Raw genomic sequence first — 23,067 nt, 5'->3', positions numbered from 1 at the left:
AACCTACTGAAAAGCATATTCTAAGGAAGAAGAAGCGGATGAGCATACTAATCCAATTATTCATAAGCATGCCTTGAGAAAGTAATAAAGAATAATTCGCACCTGTACTCTGAATTCAATACTTCAAAACGGGCACTTTCGGAACCTCGCTCCCGGAGAGCCATGGAAGAAGAAACACACATGATCAGATCACTAATGTACTGGCTGCAATTAAAAATCATGAAGATTAGAAGAAATATCCTCGAAGTTGTCAATATAGATAACCAAAAAAAAAAAAATGAAAAAGTGCTCTCCAAATAAAAAACATCAAAGACCACCCTAGAAGAGTGGAAAAATAGTAGAGAGAGAGAGAGAGAGAGAGAGAGAGAGAGAGAAGCATTATTGACAAACTGCTCTTTGCAGATCACCAGGCTAGGTGGCCCAATAAAAGGTGTTGAAGGATCTAGCAGCTTTCAATTTGCGTTGCCAACTAAGGTGATTTAGTATGGCCTTGGTTTACTTTGGGTGTTAGGGGTTAATTATTTTATTTAAGTTACCAAAAAAGAAAAAGCTCATTACTTAAAATTTGAAAGTAACAATAACAGATTATGCATCCTCGACACTAGACAGAAGATGAAATAAATAATAAGAAGATATAGAAGTATTACCAAGATCCAGCAGGATGGACCATAAATAACCCCTTACGTATGCAAATTCTACACTTAGTATCATATTGGGTATTTGGAAGGAGAGAAATTGCAGGAATTTCAAAGATGTTTAGATTGCCAAAATTTCTGCATCAAGTAGTAATCACATCTCAAAAGAATTAAGGAAAGGGATCATTTGAATTTTAGGCTTTGTTAGAGGGGTTTGATTCTGGAACATTTTATATATAGATAATAATTTTCTGCATGGACCTTTAAAGGCAAATAAGCCCCTCAGGTACAAAAGGAAAAAGGAGAGATCATGAATCTACATTGAGAAGGATTTCCAGTTTGCTAAATGGGTGTCATTTTCTTTTTCTGTCTCAGACTCAAGTTGGCGGGCTACTAGCAAGATACAGAGTGTGATGGAAGGCCTTATATCCCCGCTGTAAAGGTAAACTATTCAGGCAAATACTTCATCTCCAGTGGGTAGAGTGGAAAATGAAAGAGATAGGAGAATTTTTTTGCTTCCTACTCATTGGCCATTTAGTTAGAGGAGTTTAAGGCCTCGGAATGTCAATTTTGAGGAAAAATTGGGTCCAGAACCATTGTCGCATGAAAGAAGTATGTTCTTACTGTTGGAAGAACAAGTTAGAAAGCCACGAGTCCTAGGTCCAGATGGATACCAAATTCTATTTATAGGATATGCTGGTCAACTAGTAGAGATGCTAAGGTAATGGCAGAATTGTATGAGAATGCATCCATAGATTTCAGTTTCAGTAGTGATTTTTATCATATTGATTCTCAGAAGAGGCTGTTAATGTAAGATTTTTCTACCGGTCCTACCAACTAGTGAGGAGCAAGGTTCTAAATTTTGGATTTTGCCCCCATATCGATCTCTGCTGAAACCAAATTATTTCAGTGAAATGTAAGTTAATTTTCTAAATTTAAATAAATTTCGGTAAATATCGTTTTGTATATTTCGATTGTCATTTCATTTCGAATTCTTGCGAAACCAAAAGATTTTGGTTATTTTTGCAAAATTCCAAACCATAGACTGCGGAGCATGAATAGGAGAGAGGGAAACGATGAGGATCAATGGTTTGTGGAGGTTGGCTCTCTCGGTAGGCATTGGTTTCCCACCAGAAAGAAACAATGAGACCAAAACTCCGAGCACATAAACCATGTCACCCTCTACTCAGTTGACAAGTTTCAAACCAAATACATCATTATAGGGAAGAATATAGCTTCAAAAGAAGTTGACAAGGTAAAATTTTGGAGAAAGTTGGACAATTAAAAATACAAGGGAAAACTTCAATATGGTGGAACATGTGGTTGATATGAACCATGAACATTGACACACTGTTGATCAAGACAGTATCTGCATAAGTGGTCATGCCATATGGCCTGGTACATTTTGATGCAATCCCGGGTTGAATACCCCTGATTATGGGTTGCTATGGACCCACCCAAGCAATTAAAATTCAGTTATAAGGAAGCGGTGGCAATTTTGCAAATAAACTGAACTTGAAGGGCATTTAGGTCTATGAATAAAGGAGGGATGAAATAGGGTTTAAGACTTGTTGGACGAGGGCAATTTTGGCCTTAACATAAAAGAGGAATAGAACTAGGAATTGTGGATAAAGAGAGGGGTATTTTAAAAAGAATACAAATGGTGTTAAGATCAAATTCAACCCATATCGTCTTCAACCCCAAACGATAAACCAGGGCGGAAAATAGGAGGGGGATTCAGGTTCTTGAACTCCTTCACCCAAGTCCGGGTTAACCTGAAGTTCTGCGGTATGGCTCCCAAACCAAAATACTCTCGATTAAAGCTACTGATCACCCAAATTTTCACCCAAATTAAGAAGGGAGGACAACTCCAAAGCAGGTCTGATTCGGGCTAAGGTCCTTAGGAATCATGCAATGTATTAACTCCAAGCTCAGCAGGGAGAATCGAGCTAAGGAGTGTATTCAATATACCTAAACTCAAGTTGAAAAGGCTAGGAACAAAAGATATTGATCCAAGACAGTATGACTGCAACTAATGCCAAACCAGAACAAAGGAGAATAGAATTCACAATTCCAGAAACAGATGGAAGGTTAAGGGAAAGGAAGAAAATTAAAAAAAAAAGAAAAAAAAAGACAAAGAACAATGGAAGAATTAATGAGAACTGAACTGAGGCGTAGGATTGAGAAAAACTACCAGAGAGAGACGTACAAGTTGAATAGCAAGATGGCCTCCAACGAGAACAACCAGAAACCATAAAACTTTTATTCAAAAACTCCAATAGTATCTGATGTAGATAAGTCACCTAAAAGGTTTATTTTATTGAAAATAAGTTTAGGTTGGGTCATATATATATTGGGACTTTGATCCCATGGGTTTACCTTGTAATTGGCCAATTTAATGAGCCTAAAATATGGGTAGAAAGTTGGAAAACGGGATTTGCTTCACTAGTTTAGTTAGAGTCCTATTTTGAGTCTGTTTTCTTTATTATTTCCCTTTCCTAGTCAATTTAGGTTACCTTATTAATTAAGTATTGGGTTAGGCCTTTCCTTTTTAGTGTCTAAGTCTATTTTTCAGTCTTCTATATAAGTTTGCGAGGGGGCCAGCATTGTACACGAATTTGATCAATGAAATATTGGCTTTAGCCTTTGTGAAAATCCTGAGATAGGATGGGTGAGATGCCTAGGCTGAGATAGCCAACCCTTCCTTTCCCCCTTCTTCTTCTCTACTCGATCCCCATTCTTCTTCTATTTTCTATTTTGTTTTAAAACCTGCAACCAATCCATCGGGTGTGTACTCTGGAGTTTGCATCAAGGTTTTGAGATCCAAGAGTCATTCAACACCACTGGTTCGATTGTTGTGGCTTCTCTTTATTCAGGAGATTATTTATTCTTGATTGCTGCTTCAACAAGTTACAAATTTGTGGGTTTATATTTATTACCTCTCTTGTGGTTACCAATTTGAGATCCCATTGTTCTAGTATTATTGGATTGATCTTTTGGTGGGAAATGTTCTTCATTTTAGATAATGAAACCATTCCATTACTACCAACCATGGTTCAAGAACTCGGCGAGATCTCGCTTAAAACTTAGTTTTTTTCCTTTACTGAGTCGAGATGGGAGGCGAAATACCAAAGTACACGAACTCAATCAAGATCTTAGATGAGTCGAGATCTCAACTGAGAATCTGAGATCAGTTCGACCGAGATTTGGACCAAACCATTGTTTAAAAGGGGCATACCTCGACCGAGACAGTCGAGATCTCGCCAGAAACTCAACTGTCTCAGTGAACTCGACAGGGAAAGGGGCTGGTGAGCTGATTTTTGAGATTTTGCTACCTTGTTTCGACGGAAACTTGCCGGAGACGTCAATTAGCATCCACCTTGCATCAAACTTGCAAGATTTGTTACAACTTGCATCAAACTTGTAAGATTTGTTACAAATTATGTGTAGAGGAGTGTATTTTAGTACGTCGTCGCCTACGAACCTAGGGTCCGAAGTGAAACTCCTATTTGGACTTTGTTTTCATAAAATCTAATAGTGTCATTGTGTTTAAATGGCCTAAAATAGACTGAATGCCAAGTTTCAGGCCCAAACTAGGTATAAAACCCACCGAAACCAGCCTTCGAGTTCGAGAAAAAAAAATGCACCAACTCGCCAAGATATCGGCCCAACTCGGTTTTTTGGCTGGGCGAAACCAGTACTGAAACCGAATTCTTGAACCATGCTATCAACCCAAAGATATACGACCTCTCTGAGATATACAGTTCATGCCTCTTTCTCCTAAGACTCTTGAGGATTCCTATTTGATCCTACCGGGGATTAGACCTATTCTGGTTCTAGTCTTATATTAGTATCGCTTGGTAAGTGCTTACATACATAAGGAAAAAACAAAGAGAGAAAAGTTTGAAACAAACTCCAACTCTTACTTAATGACTACTAACAGGAATAGAAAAGCCTATCAGTTGACTGAAATAATGCCTAATTAATCCTAGTGGACCAAGTAACAGCATCACCTTTTCTAGCTAATACTAAAAGTCTCATGTAAAAATAAAATCATTTGACTAGTCAAAATTCTTAGAGAACAAGAACATTTCTCTAAATTGAGAGCAATTTAATTACTTATAGATAAGATCATATTTTCTAAGAATAATATAAACCAAACGTGAGACTAGTATAAACCAAATGTATGTATGATTGTTACAAACTTCCAATAGCTTGCTTCTTCAATTCTGCTGTCTTCTAGTTCTATGTTGATTTTCGATGACTTGATGTGACTTAATGTTGATTTTTGATGACTTGAGGAGGCATAATATTGATTTTTGATGATAAAGATATATATTGTAGCATACTAAATAATGTTAGAAAAGGGGGGCAATAAAAAATAACACTTGGGGCGCCATGGTCACCTAGGCGGGCGCCTTGGTCGCCTAAATGCTTAACCACCCCTCCACCGTCTTGGGTCACCTTGCCGCCTTGACAACTATGATCTAGATACATGTTTTTCCCCCTTTGCCCCTTTTTTTGATCTTCTTTTTATGTATATGATGGCATTACATGAGAGGTGCTGGGCACTTCAACCCTTAGTACCAAATTACATGGTTTATGTAATGTACAGAAATATAATTAATGATTTATAAAAAAAAATTGGAAAGGAACTAGACTGAGTATGAAAACGAAATCAATGATCAAGGATAGCAATTCCAACTTGACTTTCTATGCACCAGTTCTCAGATTCCAGTACTTCTATATGAGGTTACAGAAGGCTAGAGAAACAAAAGACAACATGAAGAAAAGAGCTAAAAGTTAACAGACCTCGTTAGAATGTCAGGGTCAACATCTTGCCACTCCACTCCTCCAATAATTTCCATGATGTGCTTTGTTCTCTGGTCAAACTCTAAAGATTCTAAGAGACCCAGATCATGACTCACAAAGGTTCTCCCAACAAGAGACATTAACTGTAATATGTTACAACAAGATAGTTGAGAGCTAAAGTAAAAAAAATGGGAAGACCTTGTGAACTGGAGAGATTCATACGGGATGAAGAGAAAGAAACACCTCATATGTTAGCAGAATCGATTTAGTTAAGCATTCAAAAATGACATTTTTAAGACACCCTAACATGACCTTCAAAATAACCAACAAAACAAGAAAACTCACTCTTCCATTAGTAATGACTGCACTAGAACCCATTTCAAGGCCTAGTTGCCCGTACAAAAAATGAGAGACCTGCATTATAATTGTAAATCAGTTTCAGTTCTGTATTTTAAATTGGAAAAAACATATTAAAAAAATAAAAATAAAAGGAAACAATAAAATCGCAGTTGATCAAATCAATGAGTCCCCCAGCAATGAATTTCAAAAAATGTTGAAAAGCAGAGAAAAAAATATTAATCTGTATAACAGTTTATAAATTATGTTAAGCTAGCTGTACAGAGATAAATGGTGTCATCATAATATAGAATAAGTTACATGCTTTGGAATGTAGTCTTGCAGGAAAAATAGAAATTATATATACCCTATCCAAATAATGCTTCAGTCGGTCCATTGACAAATCAGAAAGCACAGTTTTGTAATCCTCAGATGGCAATCCATTTTTCTCAGCTAATTGACAAACTTTTTCTATAAATGTGACAGCACTTCCAGCCTCAAATGAAGAACCAAGAATATACTGTTTTTGATAGAAGGAGCACAGCTGATCCAAAAATTCCAACACACTCTGTTTGTGACTGCATGACATCATCAGAACAATAAGCTGGAGCCTTGATGCATAAAATTCTAGTTTATGAACCAGTATATAAAATTCTACTTTATGAACTCAGATAGACATATAAAGCAAATGGAAATACAGAGAAGACCTGCTAGCCACATGAAACATAGGCCATAAAGGGTCTATTAGAATGACTGACCTAAATGAGGAAACAGTGTGCCCAAAAACCTTGATAAAAAGGAGATCCAGGGATGTGTCATCATTACTGGAAGTAAATACTACACCCACACGGGCTCTTTTCGAGCCTTCCATCTGCCATAAAATAGAAATATTTCACTTGGAAGAATATACACAAAGGCATTCAGAATACAAACTACAAATGCTTAGTGATAAACCAATAACCAGGTATTGTATTCCTTCACGAATTAACTTCAGTCCATCCCTTGACAAGATATTAACAGCAAGAAGATGAGTGACTGGCTTTAACTCATCCACAGCTGGAACAAAAGATGGATCATAAGAAATATTCGTTAAAATCCAATCATTCAATGTGAGTCTATCACAGAAAGATTTTACTAGAAACAATTAGCCGCTTACTTCCATGAGAATGCAAATAGTTGATATCATTAAACACGGACTCATTTCCAAGAACTGATGCAGAGAGTGATACAAACTTCTTTTGGTCCTTACCTTCTCCAATAATCTACATCGCCAAAGAAAACCAGACAGTAAAACTACAAAATACATGAGCATAAAACTATAAGAAAGCACCAATCACTACAAACCATCCCTCCCTCCCCCCCCCCCCCCCCCCAAAAAAAAAAAAAAGAAGAAAGAAAGAAAGCATCTGTGTGCAGAACAATATAAAGTAACAAAAGAAAGCATATCCAACACTTTGCAATATCAAAGTTACCTGAGGGTTATAGCGTTGATAACCATTTTCAGATAGAAATTTATCTAGCACATCCGTGTGCGAATTTATATTTCCAAAGTAAACTTGTTCTTGAATTTTTGGCAGCTCATCATTGATAGCATTAATAACAGCCTCCTGAAAACAAGGGAATCCATAACCATTTATTATTTCTTTAAACGGCTTATAATGTTAAGGGATCAACAATTCAACATGTTACAATCAGTTCAATATAATAAACTATGTGACAACATTATGTTTTGGACAGAATGAAGTTAGGTTTGTTGTCATGAACATGGAAAATAACGCATATGGGAAAAAATTGAAGGGCAGGATAAAGAGAAACTACAGGAAGAAAGCTAAATGTATTCGAATCCAACATGTAATTAATTTTCTACCACAAGGATAATGCATAATATGAGGAAGAAGGGCCAAGTACAAATGGCCAATTCAGCTAAATTGAATCCTAAAGAAAGGAGGAAAAAAAATTTTACACAATATAGAAGGGAAGTTTCATTTATCAGACCCAATCAATACGAACCCTCTTCTTTAAATCGACGGAGACATCAGTTAAGCTGTCAGATGGTCACATAAATCATACCCAAGCAGGGACAATTCACAGGGGTTCCTAATAATCCTTGAAACCTATATTGCAGGTATCTTCCTTCTATGAGACCATGACTTCCTGACCAAAGAGCCAAGCAGGGACAATTCATAGGGTTCCCAATAATCGTCAAAAGCTATAATGCTGGTACCATCCTTCTATGAGACTGACTTCCTGACAAAAGAATATGGTTCTATCCTCCAGCAGAAGCATATTGTACAACCTGGTGGCTGGTGCCCCCTAGTGCCAAAAGAAATTCAGCAGTCCATAACTGCACACCAATTAATAAGGTAAGATATTAACTTACGTTAGTCACCTTTTCTCCAGTGAGGCAGTGGTGGATATATGGAGCAGTTTGCTTTTCCTTCCTTTTCTGGGTAAAGGAAGGGGGGATTTGGAATAGTGGCACCTCTAAAGTAAAAATTGATGTTCACACCATGGCCCTTGATTATCTTGGGTTAATATATGTGTGTAGGAATGTATATCTATGTATAGATGTATGTATGTATATATCTATATATACATATACATACAAATATACAATCCCCCTTCCCTTCCCTTCCCTTCTTGGGACCCCCTTCCCTTCCTTCTTGAGAACCCCCCTTCCCTTCCTTTCGGCCACCATGGCTGGAAGCTCCGGCTTGGTGCCGTCACCATCTAATCCCCCCTCCTCCTCAGCCCTCACTCCCTAACCTGCAACCCCCTCCCTCCCCTCCCCCCCTCAAGCACTGTTTCTTGGAGCTCTCTTTTCGGTCTTCAAAACCACTGTTCCGGAGAAGATCTTTCACAGTTTCACTACACTACATACCCGCTTCCATGGTTGGTACATCCAAGGTAGCCCTCTGCCCAGTGAGCTTACTGGAAATTAAAGCACAGGAATGGCATTCTTCTCTTCTTGATCATTTTATTGGAAGTCATCCTCCCTTTCATATTGTCAAGCTTTCCCTCTCTAAACAATGGAGACCTGTCGGGACTATGGATGCTTACCTTCCTGACAATGGATTCTTTATCTTCAGATTTTCGTCCGTCGAAGACAGGAACTGCAATCTTGAAGGTGGCCCTTGGCATGTTGGCCACAAGCCCATCTTCCTTCGCCAATGGGGCAGGTATATGCAACTTGACTGCATCAAACTCAGCACCATTCCAATATGGATTACCCTTCCTGGGTTGCCACTTAATAATTGGTGCAGAGAGGGACTTAGTATCATCGGCTCAGTGGTAGGCAAGCCTTTGTACTCGGATGGCTGAAGACTACGTTGAAATTTCAATGACTGACCCTCCTCCAAATTCCAATGTGGTAGCAGATAATGAGGGCTTCACCCTTAACCAATCCATTGCCTATGAATGGTTACCCCCTCACTGCAAAATCTGCAAGGTATTTAAGCATTCATCTACCACTTGCCTTCCACGTCGCTCTTCCATTGATCCACCCACTGCCTGCACTGTTGATGCCTCTACCGATCCTGCTGATGCAGAACCAAAGGTGTATTCAAGGGAGAAGAAGAAGAAAAAGGCTGGGCACGCTTTTGAGAAGGCTGCTGCTAGGTTGCTTATGTTTTATTTGTTGAGTCTTGTAATTAACCAGGGAACCGGTTGGTTCAGCTGGTCTAATTTAAGTGGTGGTCCCATAGTTTAGTTGAGTCTTTTATTTATTTCAGTTGTTATTAGAATAGTCAGTCTCACATCAGCCACAATTTATTTGGGCTGGTAGTGTCTTGTAACCCAAATAAGGGGTCAAGGTTGGAAGTTTCTAATTTGAGACTTTCTAATTTTGACTCCTTGCCATTCTCATTCATTGCAATCCAACCCAGGAGACCATACTAAGCCACGATTTTGACTCTTAACTACTGCTATTATGCATGTTTGCTTCTGTTGAAGTTTTCCTTGGTGTTTGAACCATGGAGAAAGGAACAGGTGCATGATCCAGTTGACTCCTTGCGGTGGGAAGCCCAGGAGGTTAATTTCAGTTGCTGTTCTTCATCCCCTTCACGTTCTCAAGCCATTAGAAGCCTCATCCCTTCAAGCGAGCTGCTCTGCTGCTGCCCAACCTACTGTTCTAAAATTACTTTCTATTTTGGGCCTCACCTTCTAATTTCTTTCCTTCAACCCCTTGTCCAATCTAGCCATTACTTTTCTTCAATCTTTTGAGCACACCTTCCCCCCCCCCCCCTCTACAAGATCCCCACTTGATCCAAGTTTCAACCTAATCTGCCTAGCAGATTGGCTGCTATTGGATTTCTCTCCAATTCTGCCCAAAATCAGTTTTCCTGGCCTTTTAGTGAAATCGACAGAGGAAAACCCTGCTGTTTAACCCTTTTAGTCCCCTACTGTTTCAGTCCCATTCCATCACCAAACTCTAACCTATTAAACCATCCCACCTTAACCCATCGAACTGAACCTATCCTCTTGATTCCAGATCCTGTTTTGGGCCTGGTTGAACCTTCAACCCGGTCCTACATTACCTGCTTCAACCTCTGTGATGGGAATCAACCCAGGTCCACCCATCTCTTCAGGTCTCATGACCTTGCCCACCTCTGTTGACCTTCCTCCCACCACTGCTGGGCTCCCTAATCCCAATCTCCCTAACCCCAACCGCTCCCTTAGCCGTGGCAGAGCCCGCACCTGTAGTCAGAAATCCCACCGCCAGTGTGATCCTCCAATTGGCTCCCCTCAAGGTCACGGCCATCACATCGCAGCTTCCTCCTTACCGCTGGTTCCTCAACCTCCATTATCCATCGGACAAAACCCTTTTGCCTGTCTGATCTCTGTACCTGACAACGCTCCTGCTCTCCCTGAATATTCCACTGATCCTGGTCCCTCAACCCAACCACCTTTTCCTCCCCCTGTGATGTAGTCCTAGATTGATAGACAATCCAACTAGGAGCCAGTAACCAGGTACTGCTATGAACTGGTAAATCGGGTAGGCCAAAATTGGGATTTTGGTCAAATTAGGGTTAGAGTTTAGTCGAACCTAGGGTTTGATGGCAGGGTTAGGCTAAGTTGATGTAGGGAAGTTGATGTAGGGGAATCTATCAGTGAAGGTACGTTAAGTTTTAATGGGGAAAGTGTGCTGGAATTGAATTGCAGCAATTTAGGGTTAGGTTTATGGGTTTTTGGAAAGAGAATAATGATGGAATCTAGGGTTTATTTTTGGGGCTATAACCAAGATCGAGTTTCCCACTAGGTGTAAGGGAGATTAATTTTGGGTGGATTTTGATGGTCTGATGTGAAGGTTATGGTGAAATCACAGAATTAGAAAGTAGAATAATGAAAATAGAAAGTTAAGGTTTCAGACAAACCAGTAACTAATTGAATATCAGATCTGGAATGTGAAGAGAAGATAATGCTTGCAGGCTGTGCCCCAAACCCAGATTTAATAACTTGAAATAGAATTCAGAAGTTGCAGCAGTAGTACTTTGAAGAACAGGCAGATCAAGCTTCAATGGAGAAAACCCAAATTCCCAACAGAACTGCAATCTGAATCTGCTTCAAACAGTGATCGAGTAACCCTCTTGAATGGCATAAACTTGCTGTCAGATCTGTTGTTGATGTTCTTGAACCAGCAGATAATTAATAATGAGCAGGCCACCAAAGCAGAGTGAACAGTACCCGTGAACAGTACCTAGAAGAAGAAAGAGAAGAAGAATGGAGAAGAGATGGAATTGGAAAAGGGGGATAGGGGGATGGCTCTCTCCGTCTCTCATCCTCTCACTAGGATTTCAATTACACAAAACAAATTCTTATTCATTCAATTGTGGGGGCTCTCAAGAGCTCTTACATATTTAAAGCTTCATGGCTGAATAGAAAAAAGGACTTCAATTAGGACACAAAATAGAAACCATGGTTCGAGATCTCGGCGAGATCTCGCCGAGTTTCTCGGTTTTTCAAAAACTCGAGTCGAGATGCCATACGCATTATAAAAGTGCATTTTCTCGGCGAGATCTCGGTACCGTCTCGACCCAGCCAAATGAGTCCAATTTTGAAGTTTTTTTCCTTTTTTTTTTAGTTTTAAAAATGCAATTTCTCGCCGAGATCTCGGTATCAGGTAAGGATATGGGTTTTGACCCATTTTTTCTGCCCATTTGACCCATGTACCCCTTTTAATAAAAGAAGCTACATGGACAGAACTCGCAAATCTCGCTGAGTTTCTGTCCATAGCCTCTAAAGAAAGGGAAAACAGCCCTCTTCCTCCATTTTCTTCCTCTTTCCTTCAAATCTTGGGTGGATTGCATGGTTTCAAGTGAGATTCAAGTGCTAAATTAAGGATTCAACTCCAACAGTCCAAGAATCATCACCTATTTAAAGAATTTCAAAGGTATTTTCTAGTTTGCCCCAAATCTATTTTTTTCAACAAAATTTGTGTAATCCTTGATAGATTCCTGTGGTTTTGATATATGTTAAACATCTTTGGCCGATCTATCACTTGATGTAGTCGGATTTATTTTTCAGTTATTAAATTTTTTCTTATAATTTTTGGAAAAATAAATGATTTATTTGAAAAAAAAAATTGAAAAAAACTAGGATGAATAGTGATTGTTTGAAAATGAATTTCATATATATTGAACAACTTGGGATGCTCTATAGCCCCATGGATCAGTTTTTTATTTTCATCCATTAAAAAATTTATTTTCTTTTTCAGATTTAATAAAAATATTATAAAAATTAAAAAATATATATATAATATTAAAGAAAAATACTTGTTGTTTATGGAAAATTATGTACAACATATGTACATAATGTTCAACTTCAAATGGTGTCAAATACATCATTACATTATATTTTTCTTATACTTTAAGGTATAAATATTTTTAAAAAAAATTCTAAATATTATTTTTAATTAAGAAATAAATATTAGGGTTAGGGGACAAATAAGAGATAGTTATTTCATAGTTCTAGTAGCTTGACATTATGTTTAACAGTTATGAATAGCATACTTTAAGTCTTGAATACCATACTTTAAGTGATCCATAGTTATTAATACATGTTTTTTTATGTAACAGTGTAAAATTTAAGAACATTTTGTACACAATGTCTGATATAGCATGGCAACATGGAGTCCCGATGTGCGCAGACAAAAAGAAGTCCAAATGCAATTATTGTGGGAAGTTGCTATCTGGAGGAGCCACCAGGTTAAAGCAACATTTGTCTAGTACAGGCAAGGATGTTGCCTCATGCCCAAATGTTCCTACCCAAGTGAAAGTGGCAATGACATTACACTTGAAAGGAGGAAGAATAAAGAAAGCTGAGAGGGAAAGAATGCAACAACAGTTTGATGAGGCAGTACTAGAGAGGCCTGGTGTAGAGGTCCGTGGCGAAGATGATACTGACTTTAGGCCTCTACCTGGTGAGTTTCAATCAGAGGCTAAATGGAGAATTTATCAGCAGACTTTGGCTGAGAGTAGACAAAGTTTTCATTTTGAGAATATAAGAGCATATGAGCAAGCAAGAGGAGCTGGTGGATCTGGCTCAGCTGCACCAGTGCAAGAAGATGAGAGGAGGAAAAGCACTGGGACAAGAAATATACCACGACCCCCAACCCGACCACGAGTACAATCTCCAGATCCCATTTTTTAGCAGGATCCAACAATTGTTAGGTAACAAGATGCCTACCAGCCAACCATCCCGCAAATGTTTGGTGGTAAACAAGAGGAAGCACGAAAAGCCTTCAGCAAGTTCATGCTTTACCATGGCATTCCAGCCAATGTAGCACAAGGAACATACTATAATGCATTCCTTGATGCTGCAGGAAGGGCTGGCCCAGGATGGAAGGGGCCTTCACCACATGAATTATACAATGTATATTTGCCTCAGGAGGTACAGGAGCTGAAAGATTACATTGATGGTTTGAAGCCAATGTGGGAGACATATGGGATTACTCTTATGGCTGATGGTTGGACTGGACCTACTAGACTGTCCATCATAAATTTCATGGTTAGTTGCAATGGGAAGACTGTATTCTTAAAGTCTATCAATGCATCAAAGCATGTAAAGGCTGCATCATACTTGTATAAGGAGTTGAAGCAAGTGGTGGAGGCGGTAGGACCAAACAACGTTATCCAAATTGTGACGGATAATGGTTCCAACTTTAAAAAGGCTGGAGAGAAGTTGATGAATAAGAAGAGTAAGAAGATCTGGCTCTTTTGGACTCCATGTGCAGCCCATTCTATTGATTTAATGCTGAAGGACATGGGGAAAAAGACTTTGGTGGTGGGTGTGGTAAATAGAGTAAGGCAAATGATAAATTTTGTGAATAACCATGGTTATGCTTTAGCCATGTTAAGGGAGAAATGCAATGGAGATTTAATGAGGCCTGGTATCACTTGATTTGCCACCAATTACTTTACATTGAAGAGCTTCCAGACGAAGGTGATAGGTCTGAGGTCTATGTTTGCAAGTGAACAATAGTTTGGTTGGCAAGGTTCTAAGTCAGAAGAAGGGAAGGCAGCACAACAGACCATTGCAAGTGATGGATTTTGGAAGGACTTGCAGAAAGTGGTTGCCATATTAGAGCCAGTGGTAGCAGTACTGAGGATGGTTGATACAGAGAAGAAGCCTACCTTGGCCCACATTTATGCTACCATTCAAAAAATGAAGGAAATGGTTTGAGCTGCTATACCTCGAAGTGCAAAGTCCTACATCATTGATGAGCGGTGGGAGAAGCACTTGAGTCATCCATTGCATAAAGCTGGCGAGTTCATCATACTTTACACTTTAAATGTTAAAACTTTTTTACATTTACATATTCAAAACCCAAAGGCATTAAGTCACAAACAAATTATATTTGTGGTGTCTACTTTACCAGCATACTATTTGAATCCAAAGTATTAGTACTCCCATGATCTTGGGCTAGACACAGATTTGTTAGAGGTAGTTCAAGCTGTTACTGAGAAGTTGGAGCCCAAGCCAAAGATGCAAGCTGCCTGCAATGATGAGGTGAGAGTATCGGACTTTGGTACTCCATTTGTTAGTTTATGAATGTAATTACTAAATAGAAAATACTAACGCCTCTAACAATGTTTGAAATTTAAAATGAAAATAGATCAAATACTTCAGAGAGGCCTCAGCAAGTTTCAGTCGACAAGCTGCAATGGAGGGTAGACAAAAGTCAGACCCTGGAAGGTGGCATGATGTTACATATATTAATTATAATTTTATCCCTTTAGAATGTACATATTCTTAATATTCTATATTTGTAATGCAGCCGACTGGTGGGTGCTTTATGGTACAAGTTCACCCAACCTGAGGAAGGTAGCAGTGAGAGTGCTCTCACAAACTTGTTCATCCTTCGGATGTGAGCGCAATTGGAGTACATTCTCATTGATACATTCAAAGAGGCGGAACAGGCTGGGTAGCGAACGACTGGAGCAGCTTGTGTATGTGCACTACAATATGAGATTAAGGATGAGGCACATACGTGAAGGAATTGAGGCCAATGATAAAGAACCCATTGAACAGTCCAACATTTTCCAAGAGGACTCTGATGAGGATGAGGATCCCCTATTCCAGTGGGTGAGGGATCGTGGTGCACCCGATATGGATCAGCCTGGGGGTAGGCCGTAGGCCCTACCCCACCATTGTCTGTAACCGGTACTGATGTTGACGAATATATGTCGTCGCAAGAGGGGCGTGCACATTCAGACTCACCGAGACCTTTTGAGCCTGCTGATGATGATGGTGGTGGTGATGATGACAGTGGTGATGGTGATGATGGTGATGATGGTGATGGTGGTGGTGATGGTGGTGGTGGTGGCATGCAGAGTGGTGGTTATTATGATAATCATCATGAGGGAATGCGCGAGCAGTACCAGTGTGAAATGGGAACGCAGGAGGACCCTGTGCGTTTCACAGGTGAGTCTCAGTTTACGCATGCCACTCAAGATCAAGACCATGGTGGCCATTCTAAAACATACAACAGAAAGAAGGGTCGCAAACACTCACATGCTCAGGATGATGACAGCAGTATGAACACCATGCTTGCAAGTTTCGGAAGCATGAGTATAGATACTACTAGTGAGCATCAGTCATGGCATTCATCTCAGCATCATCATGGCTATGACTATGGCCAGGAGATCACCGGTTCTGAATATAGTGGGTATGGTCAGTATGGGCAACCAGTAGTTGAGTTTGACAGTCAAAGCTCTGGGTCAGGTTTTGGGTACATATTCCCAGTCCCAAACCAGCCATATATGCCTCAAACTCAATATGACAATAGCAGTGGATCTTACACTTCATACCAACAGCCTCCCATGTACCCTAAGATAGGGAGGTTGGTACATGTTGATGACAACACTTATATGGAGGCTGTGTCACACTATGTGCAACACTTCAACAATTCTATGACATGGGAATTCTTTGTGGATCAATATGGGGATGAATTTATTACTCGATCACATTTTATGTAACAAATTCATAGAACATTGATGTAATGTACTTTTTATTTGAATGTTTTGATTGATATGTACTAATTTGGATGTTTTGATTGCTAATTTGCTATGTATTACTAAATTATGTGTAGAGTAGATTGTTTTAGACTTTTAGTACGACTCGTCGCCTACCAACCTATGGTCCAAAGTGAAACTCATATTTGGACTTGTTTTTTGGGAAATCTGGGCATACCATTGTGTTTAAATGGCCTGAAATAGGCTGAATACCAAGTTTCAGACCCAAAATATGTGTAAAACCCACTGAGTTGGGGGTCCGAGTCAAAAAAAAAAAAAAAAATTTACAACAACTCGTCGAGATCTCAACTCGTCTCGGTTTCTGGCTGGGCCGAGATGCCACCGAGACCCAAGTTTTAGAACCTTGATAGAAACTAGGAAAACATCTTCCAACTTGAGTGGGCCTCCCTTTGGGCATTCATCAACCAACTCTCAATCCCTCCATCTTATCTTCGCCCATCCCTCAACATTTTAGGACCTCATCTTCAAATGGGCCTCCAATCAACCACTGCAGACTCTCTATTCTCGCCCAACATGAAGCACATTTAGAAGCCCAAAATCATGTTACTTCCACCCCTTCTCCTCATGCCACAGCCCCATATTGTTCTACATCTGGACCATCCAGTAAACCCCTCAACTGTTAACCCCATCTCCTTCACCCAACTTCCAGGGATGAAGTTGTCAATTTCTTCAGCTCCATTTTCAAACCCCACCCTCTCTCCCTCCTCCCCTCCCAGCCCAGAGGAGCTTCTTATCAAAACCATCCTTCCCTTCAAGCTCTCCCCTCTGAGGAGGAAATCGTCTTTGTTGTTCTCTCTCACCAAACAAATAGATCTCCCAGTCCAGAAGGGTTTAGTTTGAGTTTCTACTCCTCTTCTTGGGATATTATCAAACCTGACCTCATTTCAGCCCTTTGGAGCTTCTTCTTCAATCCTAGCCAAGTTAAAGGGATCAACTAAACCTTTCTCTCCTTTATCCTCGAGACAAAAGGTGCTTCCTCCTTTCTAAGTTCCGCCTTATTGCTCTTTGCAACCTTCTGTACAAATTCATTGCTAAAATCCTTACAAATCGCCTAAAGCTGGTGGTTGACTCCCTTAATAGTGCCAACCAATCGGCTTTCATTCCTGGTAGATTCATCACTGATAACATCCAACTTTGTTCTAATCTTGTCCGAGGCTTTGACAAAAAATCCCACCCTCCTTCAGCTCTCATGAAAATTGACATCCACAAAGTTTTTGATTCCTTGTCCTGGGATTTTATCATCAGTGTCTTGCACAAGAAGTGTTATTCCCCCAACTTCATCAATTTGATCTTTCACTACATCTCCTCCGCCCGTTACTCGGTTTTGGTTCATAGTAGCTCCGTAGGGTTTCTTCTCTTCTTCTATCGGTATTCAGCAAGGTTGCCCCCTCTCCCCCTACATCTTCTCTTTTGCTCTTGAAGTCCTCTCTAGAAGCATCCAAACCAGTATGACCAACACCTTAAATCCCCCATGTCCAAATATAAATACCTTAAGATCTCCCATCTGGCCTTTGCTGATGATCTAATGATCTTCTCTAAAGCTGACTCCTCATCCAAGCCATCTTGTCTTGCTTGCGCCTTTTCCAAAGTTTGTCAAGTCTCCACATCAATCGCTCCAAATCCCTCTTACTCTTTGTTGGAGTTAGTGACGATACATCTGCTTCCTTTCAAAGACGATTGGGTTCGCTTTGGGCTGGCTTCTAGTCAAATACTTGGGCCTCCCTTTAATCCCTTCTAGATTTGTCTACCCACCATTGCTCTCCCATTTTAGATCACCTTTGCAAAAGACTTCAGCTTTGGAAAGGCAAACTCCTTTCTTATGCCGGCCGCCTTGAGTTGATAAGATCTGTGCTTCAATCTATTAATTTTTACTGGTCCGACATTTTTGGGCTTCCTTAGTCTACTATTTCGGGTTTGAAATCCCTCAAGTGTGCCTTTCTTATGAAGGGTTGTGATTCAGTAAGGTTTCTGCATCCTGTCAGTTGGATATCTGTCTGCCTCCCCAAAGAGGGGAGCCTTGGCTTGAGAAGAATCAAAGATGCCAACCATGTTGGTATTCTCATGTTGATCTAGAAGCTCACTACAAAACAAAAGAGTATTTGGGTAGATTGGATCTTCTTTGGCCACTGCACAATGACTCCATCTGGACTGCTCCATCATTTGCTGATGCTTTCTAGGTCTATGGGAATATCCTTAAGCTCAGGCCTCTTGTTTATGGGATCATCAAATCTCATATTGATGATGGCTCCTCTACAAGTTGCCTAACCATTGGCATCCACATGGAGTTCTCCTCTACTAGTTTTTTGGCTTGATCCACATGGAGTTCTCCTTCACTCAGTAGGATATAGAACTATTTATCAAGTTTCATCTATCTACTCCCTAATCCCTATACATCCATGTCTTCCATTTGGAGTGCATTGCTGAGTATTTTTAGGAGAACCCAGGGGAGTGGTGACATTGTCACTTGGTCTGCTTCATCTTCTGGTCATTTTAGCACTAGGTCTGCTTGGGAATTAGGATCTCATCAGGGTGCAGCTACACCAAAGTCTGGCGCAATTTTTGGTCTGGTTCAAGAGCCACATCCCCTGCCACAACTTCACCATCTGGAGAGTTTTTTCCCGCTGCCTCCCTACACATTCTTTCCTTTTTTTTTTAAAATAAGAAATTTATTGAAGATCAAAAAGGAGGCAAACAAGCCTAAAGACAGACTAAAGGCAAAGAAAGCTAAAGCTTAAAAAGGGGAACTCAGTCCTAAAACATATTGGCCAGGGCAACCAGCTACTCGCTCACATAAGAGAAATAATAAAAATAAGGCTACGGGTGTGAGGCGCACTGAGAGGGTCCTTATCCTATTCGATCGTTGGGAGATCTCAGCATATAAACCAAGCCGATCAAGAGCCACACAGGCCAAAAGAGCCTCCTCCTCTGGCGAAAAAGGGAGATGGAATTTTTTGCAACCACACTCTTAACTCCTTTTAAACCTGATGTTTTTCTACCACCGCGTCCACCGCCATAACACCAAGATTTGCATTCCTTTGACTTCGAGTTCTGTCAATAACTGGAGTAGCCATATGGGAACCCACACGACCACCTCGAAGAGCATTCCTACGTCCATCACGATTTTTTCGTCCCAACACCTGAGTCTACCAGCCTTGCACCTCCTCTTGGTCAGATTGATCATAACCCGACCCACGAGAATCTGATCTTTGAACTGATTCCACCTCATTAGGCATATTTAAAACGATAGCCCCATCTTGAAAGTGGGAATTATGCACATTCAAACTCCCTCCCTCTCTTTGGTTCGGCACCAAAGATTTACCCTGATGCCTCGTCTCAGCAGTACCATGTTCCTCCCCCGCTTGGACATCATCCTGGTGGCTGAATTTTGAACCAACATCCGAATCCGAAACCGAACCCGAATCCGATGCCACCTCATTATCTTCCAAATCCAGTTCATTAGTTCCCATGCGAACTCCACTTGCCAATAAAGAGTCCTCATTATTTGATTCCATAACACCCCTACCCTCCAAAGTAGGTTGAGTCAACAAAGAAACCACCCCAGCTGCACTACTCTCTCCTACAAAATAGGATTTATTTATAACTGAATCTTTCCCCACCGTTTGAAAGGAAATAGGATTCCTCTTAGCTCCTTGATTCTCTCCACGCAAGGAAGGATCCAGATATGGGTGAGATGTTACCAAAGAGGGATTCTTGGCTTCAACTGCGAGATTCTCTCCCCTAGATTGAGACCCCCTTCGACCTGACCCATCTCTTGGTACTGGAGCCTGAACGCCGGCAGTCCCACCTAAATCGACATACAAGGCACCAGGAATGCCCCCCTCCGGCAATTCCGTATGGTGTTGCACTGCTGCTTCTTTTTTCTCCCTGCAGGAATCCACTAAGTAACCCACCTTCTGGAAGAAAGAGCATCAATGCAATGCATCCTCAAAGATGACGGGCTGTCTGAAACTGAACAAATCCTCTGAGCCGGGCTGTCGCCGCTCCACTGTAATCTCCATCAGCCTAGGGCCTACAATTTCCACCTCTGCCAACACACGAGCAAAGTTTCCCATCAAACCATGACGAGTTTGACGATCCAAAGCCACTGGGCGACCCAATGCTTTGGCCATAGACAAAAGAATCCTTTCATGCCAGTACTCAAGAGGAAGATCTGGAAAACGGATCCAAACACATTTGGTTGTGACCTGATTCACATGGATATTGAAATCAGGCCGCCATCTCTGAAAATTTATTGTTTGCCTTTTAAAACACACCGGGCTCCTTCTCCATATGGCTATCATGTCTAACTCAGAAGCAAATTGGAAGATAACAAATCCCTTCCCCAGAGGGATCATAGTCACCCGATCTTTCAAATTCCAGTTCTCTTTGGCCTCCAACCTCAGATCGTCCAAGGACGCAAGTCTGAAATTGACTCTCACGATCAACGAGAAACGAAACTTCTGCAGATTGTCCTCGTAGTCATGTTGTGGAATCATGACTCGAGTAAAATTCCCTGCATGAACAAGGCTAGGCAGTGCATCAATGTCCGGTAACACACAACCACCTACAGCCGACGTATACAACTTTGGCCGCAGAGTGGCCAGACCTGCTCCTCCATCTCCATTACCTTCAGGCATTCCTCCCAGAGATTAATCTCCTATTCTGATACTACTTTAATGGTTCTTTCATTATTTAGTACAGATGGAATAGAATAAATACCTACAGTCTTTCCTTATCTGTCTCAAGATCCCAGTTCCCCCACCCCTCTGCTGCCTTTGTAGGACTGCCTCTGAAGATGTGGATCACCTGTTCTTCGAATGCCACTATTCCAGCTGTTTGGTATGGTGTTTTATCTAAGTGCTGGCCTAGGAGATGAACGATCCTTCCCTTCCACAAAGAATGGATCTGGGTTGACATGTCCTTTGGTGGGAAATTCTGTTGTGATATGGATCAGGGTTGACATGTCCTTTGTTGTGAATTCCTGGGGCCTTCCCCCTTCTATTTTGCAAACCCAAGCGTCTTCCTCCCCTCCCCCGCCCTGTAAAGGCTAGGTTTGTTTTGTTGTATATTCTATTTCCTCCTTTGGTAATGAATTTATTATTCACCCAAAAAAACACTGGTAAGAAACATGCCCACAAAGATTCAGCAAAGCAGATAAACAAAATAATAAAAGTCTTGGCATACCTCGTTAGACTCATAGATGAGCCCATTCATCAAGAGGCAACACCGCAGCTTAGACAAGCCCAGCTTATAAACAAAAAGAGAACTTTCTTCGGCCTTTTCTTTGAATGTCAAGTCCTTTTCAAGTTTTAGTAAGATATCTTGAGGAGGAGATTTTGCTTTAGGTCTGTAAAAATAGCAATATGGGCATCAATGACAAAAAAATAAATAAATAAATAAGAAAATGAAAATAAATATATGAGAAACAAAGGCAAGATGTGACATCTGTGGAGCAAAACAACATATATGAATATGATATGAAAGTAGGCGACATCTACTGAAGAAAGCAACAAATGTAAATAGTATGTTCAACAATTTTCAATTTGCAATACAAATGTTTCCTCGTGTCTACAATTAAGAAAGAATCTCTTGCCACCCACAACTAATTGAAATTAATTGAATCCTGCTGATCCATTTAACTTACAGCAGTGCTTCAACAAATGCTCCTTCCACATGATGCACTTCAAGAGTTTCTTCAATAGGATCTTCTGATACTCCACGTAGTCTATTTACCTGTAAAACAAGTCTCGGGAACATTATCCCGAGTCGCCAGATGAATGCCTAAAAAACAAACTAATCCAACCCAATAAAAGCAGTACAGGGATAATGCATAAACAAGAAATACTGCTACACAATCAACAGATATTAAACTCCGAAAGATTTTTTGAAGAATTACAGTGTAAAAAAAATGAAAGGTATAGAAAATGACCACCAAAGCAACATTTAAAGCATCACAAATGAGTCATAGAAGCAAGTGAAGAATCCACTAACCAACTAGTCAAAAGCATATGTCGAAGTTGGAGATTTAGCAAGAAGATTTTTTCTTGAGAAGAATAAAAAGGGCTATGGGTTCTTCATTCCTTTCAGTTTAAATATAAATAAATGGCTTAATCTAACAATGAAAAATCCTTGCAGACAAAAAAAATGGGGATAACATTACAAGTCGTGCATGTCAAGGGGCTCTCAGCGAGAGGATGGAGAACCAAGGGGCTCGCGGCAATGACGGTAGGGGCTTTGGGGCCTTGTGGAGATGACGGCAGGGGCCCTGAGGGGGAGGGCCTAATAGCCAGGCTAGAGGGCGGAGATCACCGGCAAAGCCATCGGAAGGGGCGAACAGGCCTGGTGGTGATTGCCAGCAACGGATGATGGGTGACGGAGAAGCACCGGTTAGTAGTTGTCAACGTCACACGTGGTGTGACATGCATTGTTGCATGTTCCCTTAAACCATGTTTGACATGGGAGGCCAATGCCTCGAAGGCTGGTGGTAACCCTATTGGCAATGGAAGAAAATAAAATAAAAAAAAAAAAAAAACCATTGTCTATGGTTTTAAGCTCTGATACCAAGTTGATAGAATAGACTGGCTTGTCAAGATGGACATAGGCCATGCTTTATCTAAAGAGACAAAACGGTTACATATATGATATGATAGGTAAGGTATCTGTTGAGTTATGTAACCCGATAAGGTTATTTTTGGGTTTTTTCCTTGTTTATTCCCTGTTATTAGCATAGTCGGCGGTACAGGGACATTCTT

The 23,067-nt window shown here is 40.5% G+C and overlaps 1 protein-coding gene across 1 annotated transcript in view; it reads right to left on the bottom strand.

Moving 5' to 3' along the window:
- Nucleotides 1-23,067, bottom strand: part of LOC122654328 (UDP-glucose:glycoprotein glucosyltransferase) — a 155,638-nt gene that overhangs the window by 43,566 nt on the left and 89,005 nt on the right. Inside the window, exons 14-23 of the mRNA XM_043848377.1 lie at nucleotides 21,960-22,048; nucleotides 21,500-21,662; nucleotides 7,256-7,390; nucleotides 6,940-7,045; nucleotides 6,745-6,839; nucleotides 6,542-6,654; nucleotides 6,151-6,361; nucleotides 5,793-5,861; nucleotides 5,448-5,590; nucleotides 103-204 (exon numbers count right to left, since the gene is read on the bottom strand). Coding sequence (XP_043704312.1) covers nucleotides 103-204; nucleotides 5,448-5,590; nucleotides 5,793-5,861; nucleotides 6,151-6,361; nucleotides 6,542-6,654; nucleotides 6,745-6,839; nucleotides 6,940-7,045; nucleotides 7,256-7,390; nucleotides 21,500-21,662; nucleotides 21,960-22,048 — 1,226 coding nt within the window. The remainder of the gene's footprint in view (nucleotides 1-102; nucleotides 205-5,447; nucleotides 5,591-5,792; nucleotides 5,862-6,150; nucleotides 6,362-6,541; nucleotides 6,655-6,744; nucleotides 6,840-6,939; nucleotides 7,046-7,255; nucleotides 7,391-21,499; nucleotides 21,663-21,959; nucleotides 22,049-23,067) is intronic.

The sequence above is a fragment of the Telopea speciosissima genome, chromosome 3 (assembly GCF_018873765.1).
Source record: "Telopea speciosissima isolate NSW1024214 ecotype Mountain lineage chromosome 3, Tspe_v1, whole genome shotgun sequence".
NCBI lineage: Eukaryota > Viridiplantae > Streptophyta > Magnoliopsida > Proteales > Proteaceae > Telopea > Telopea speciosissima.
The sequence above is the reverse complement of the archived record's forward strand: the minus strand, read 5'-3'. Positions and strand labels throughout refer to the sequence as shown.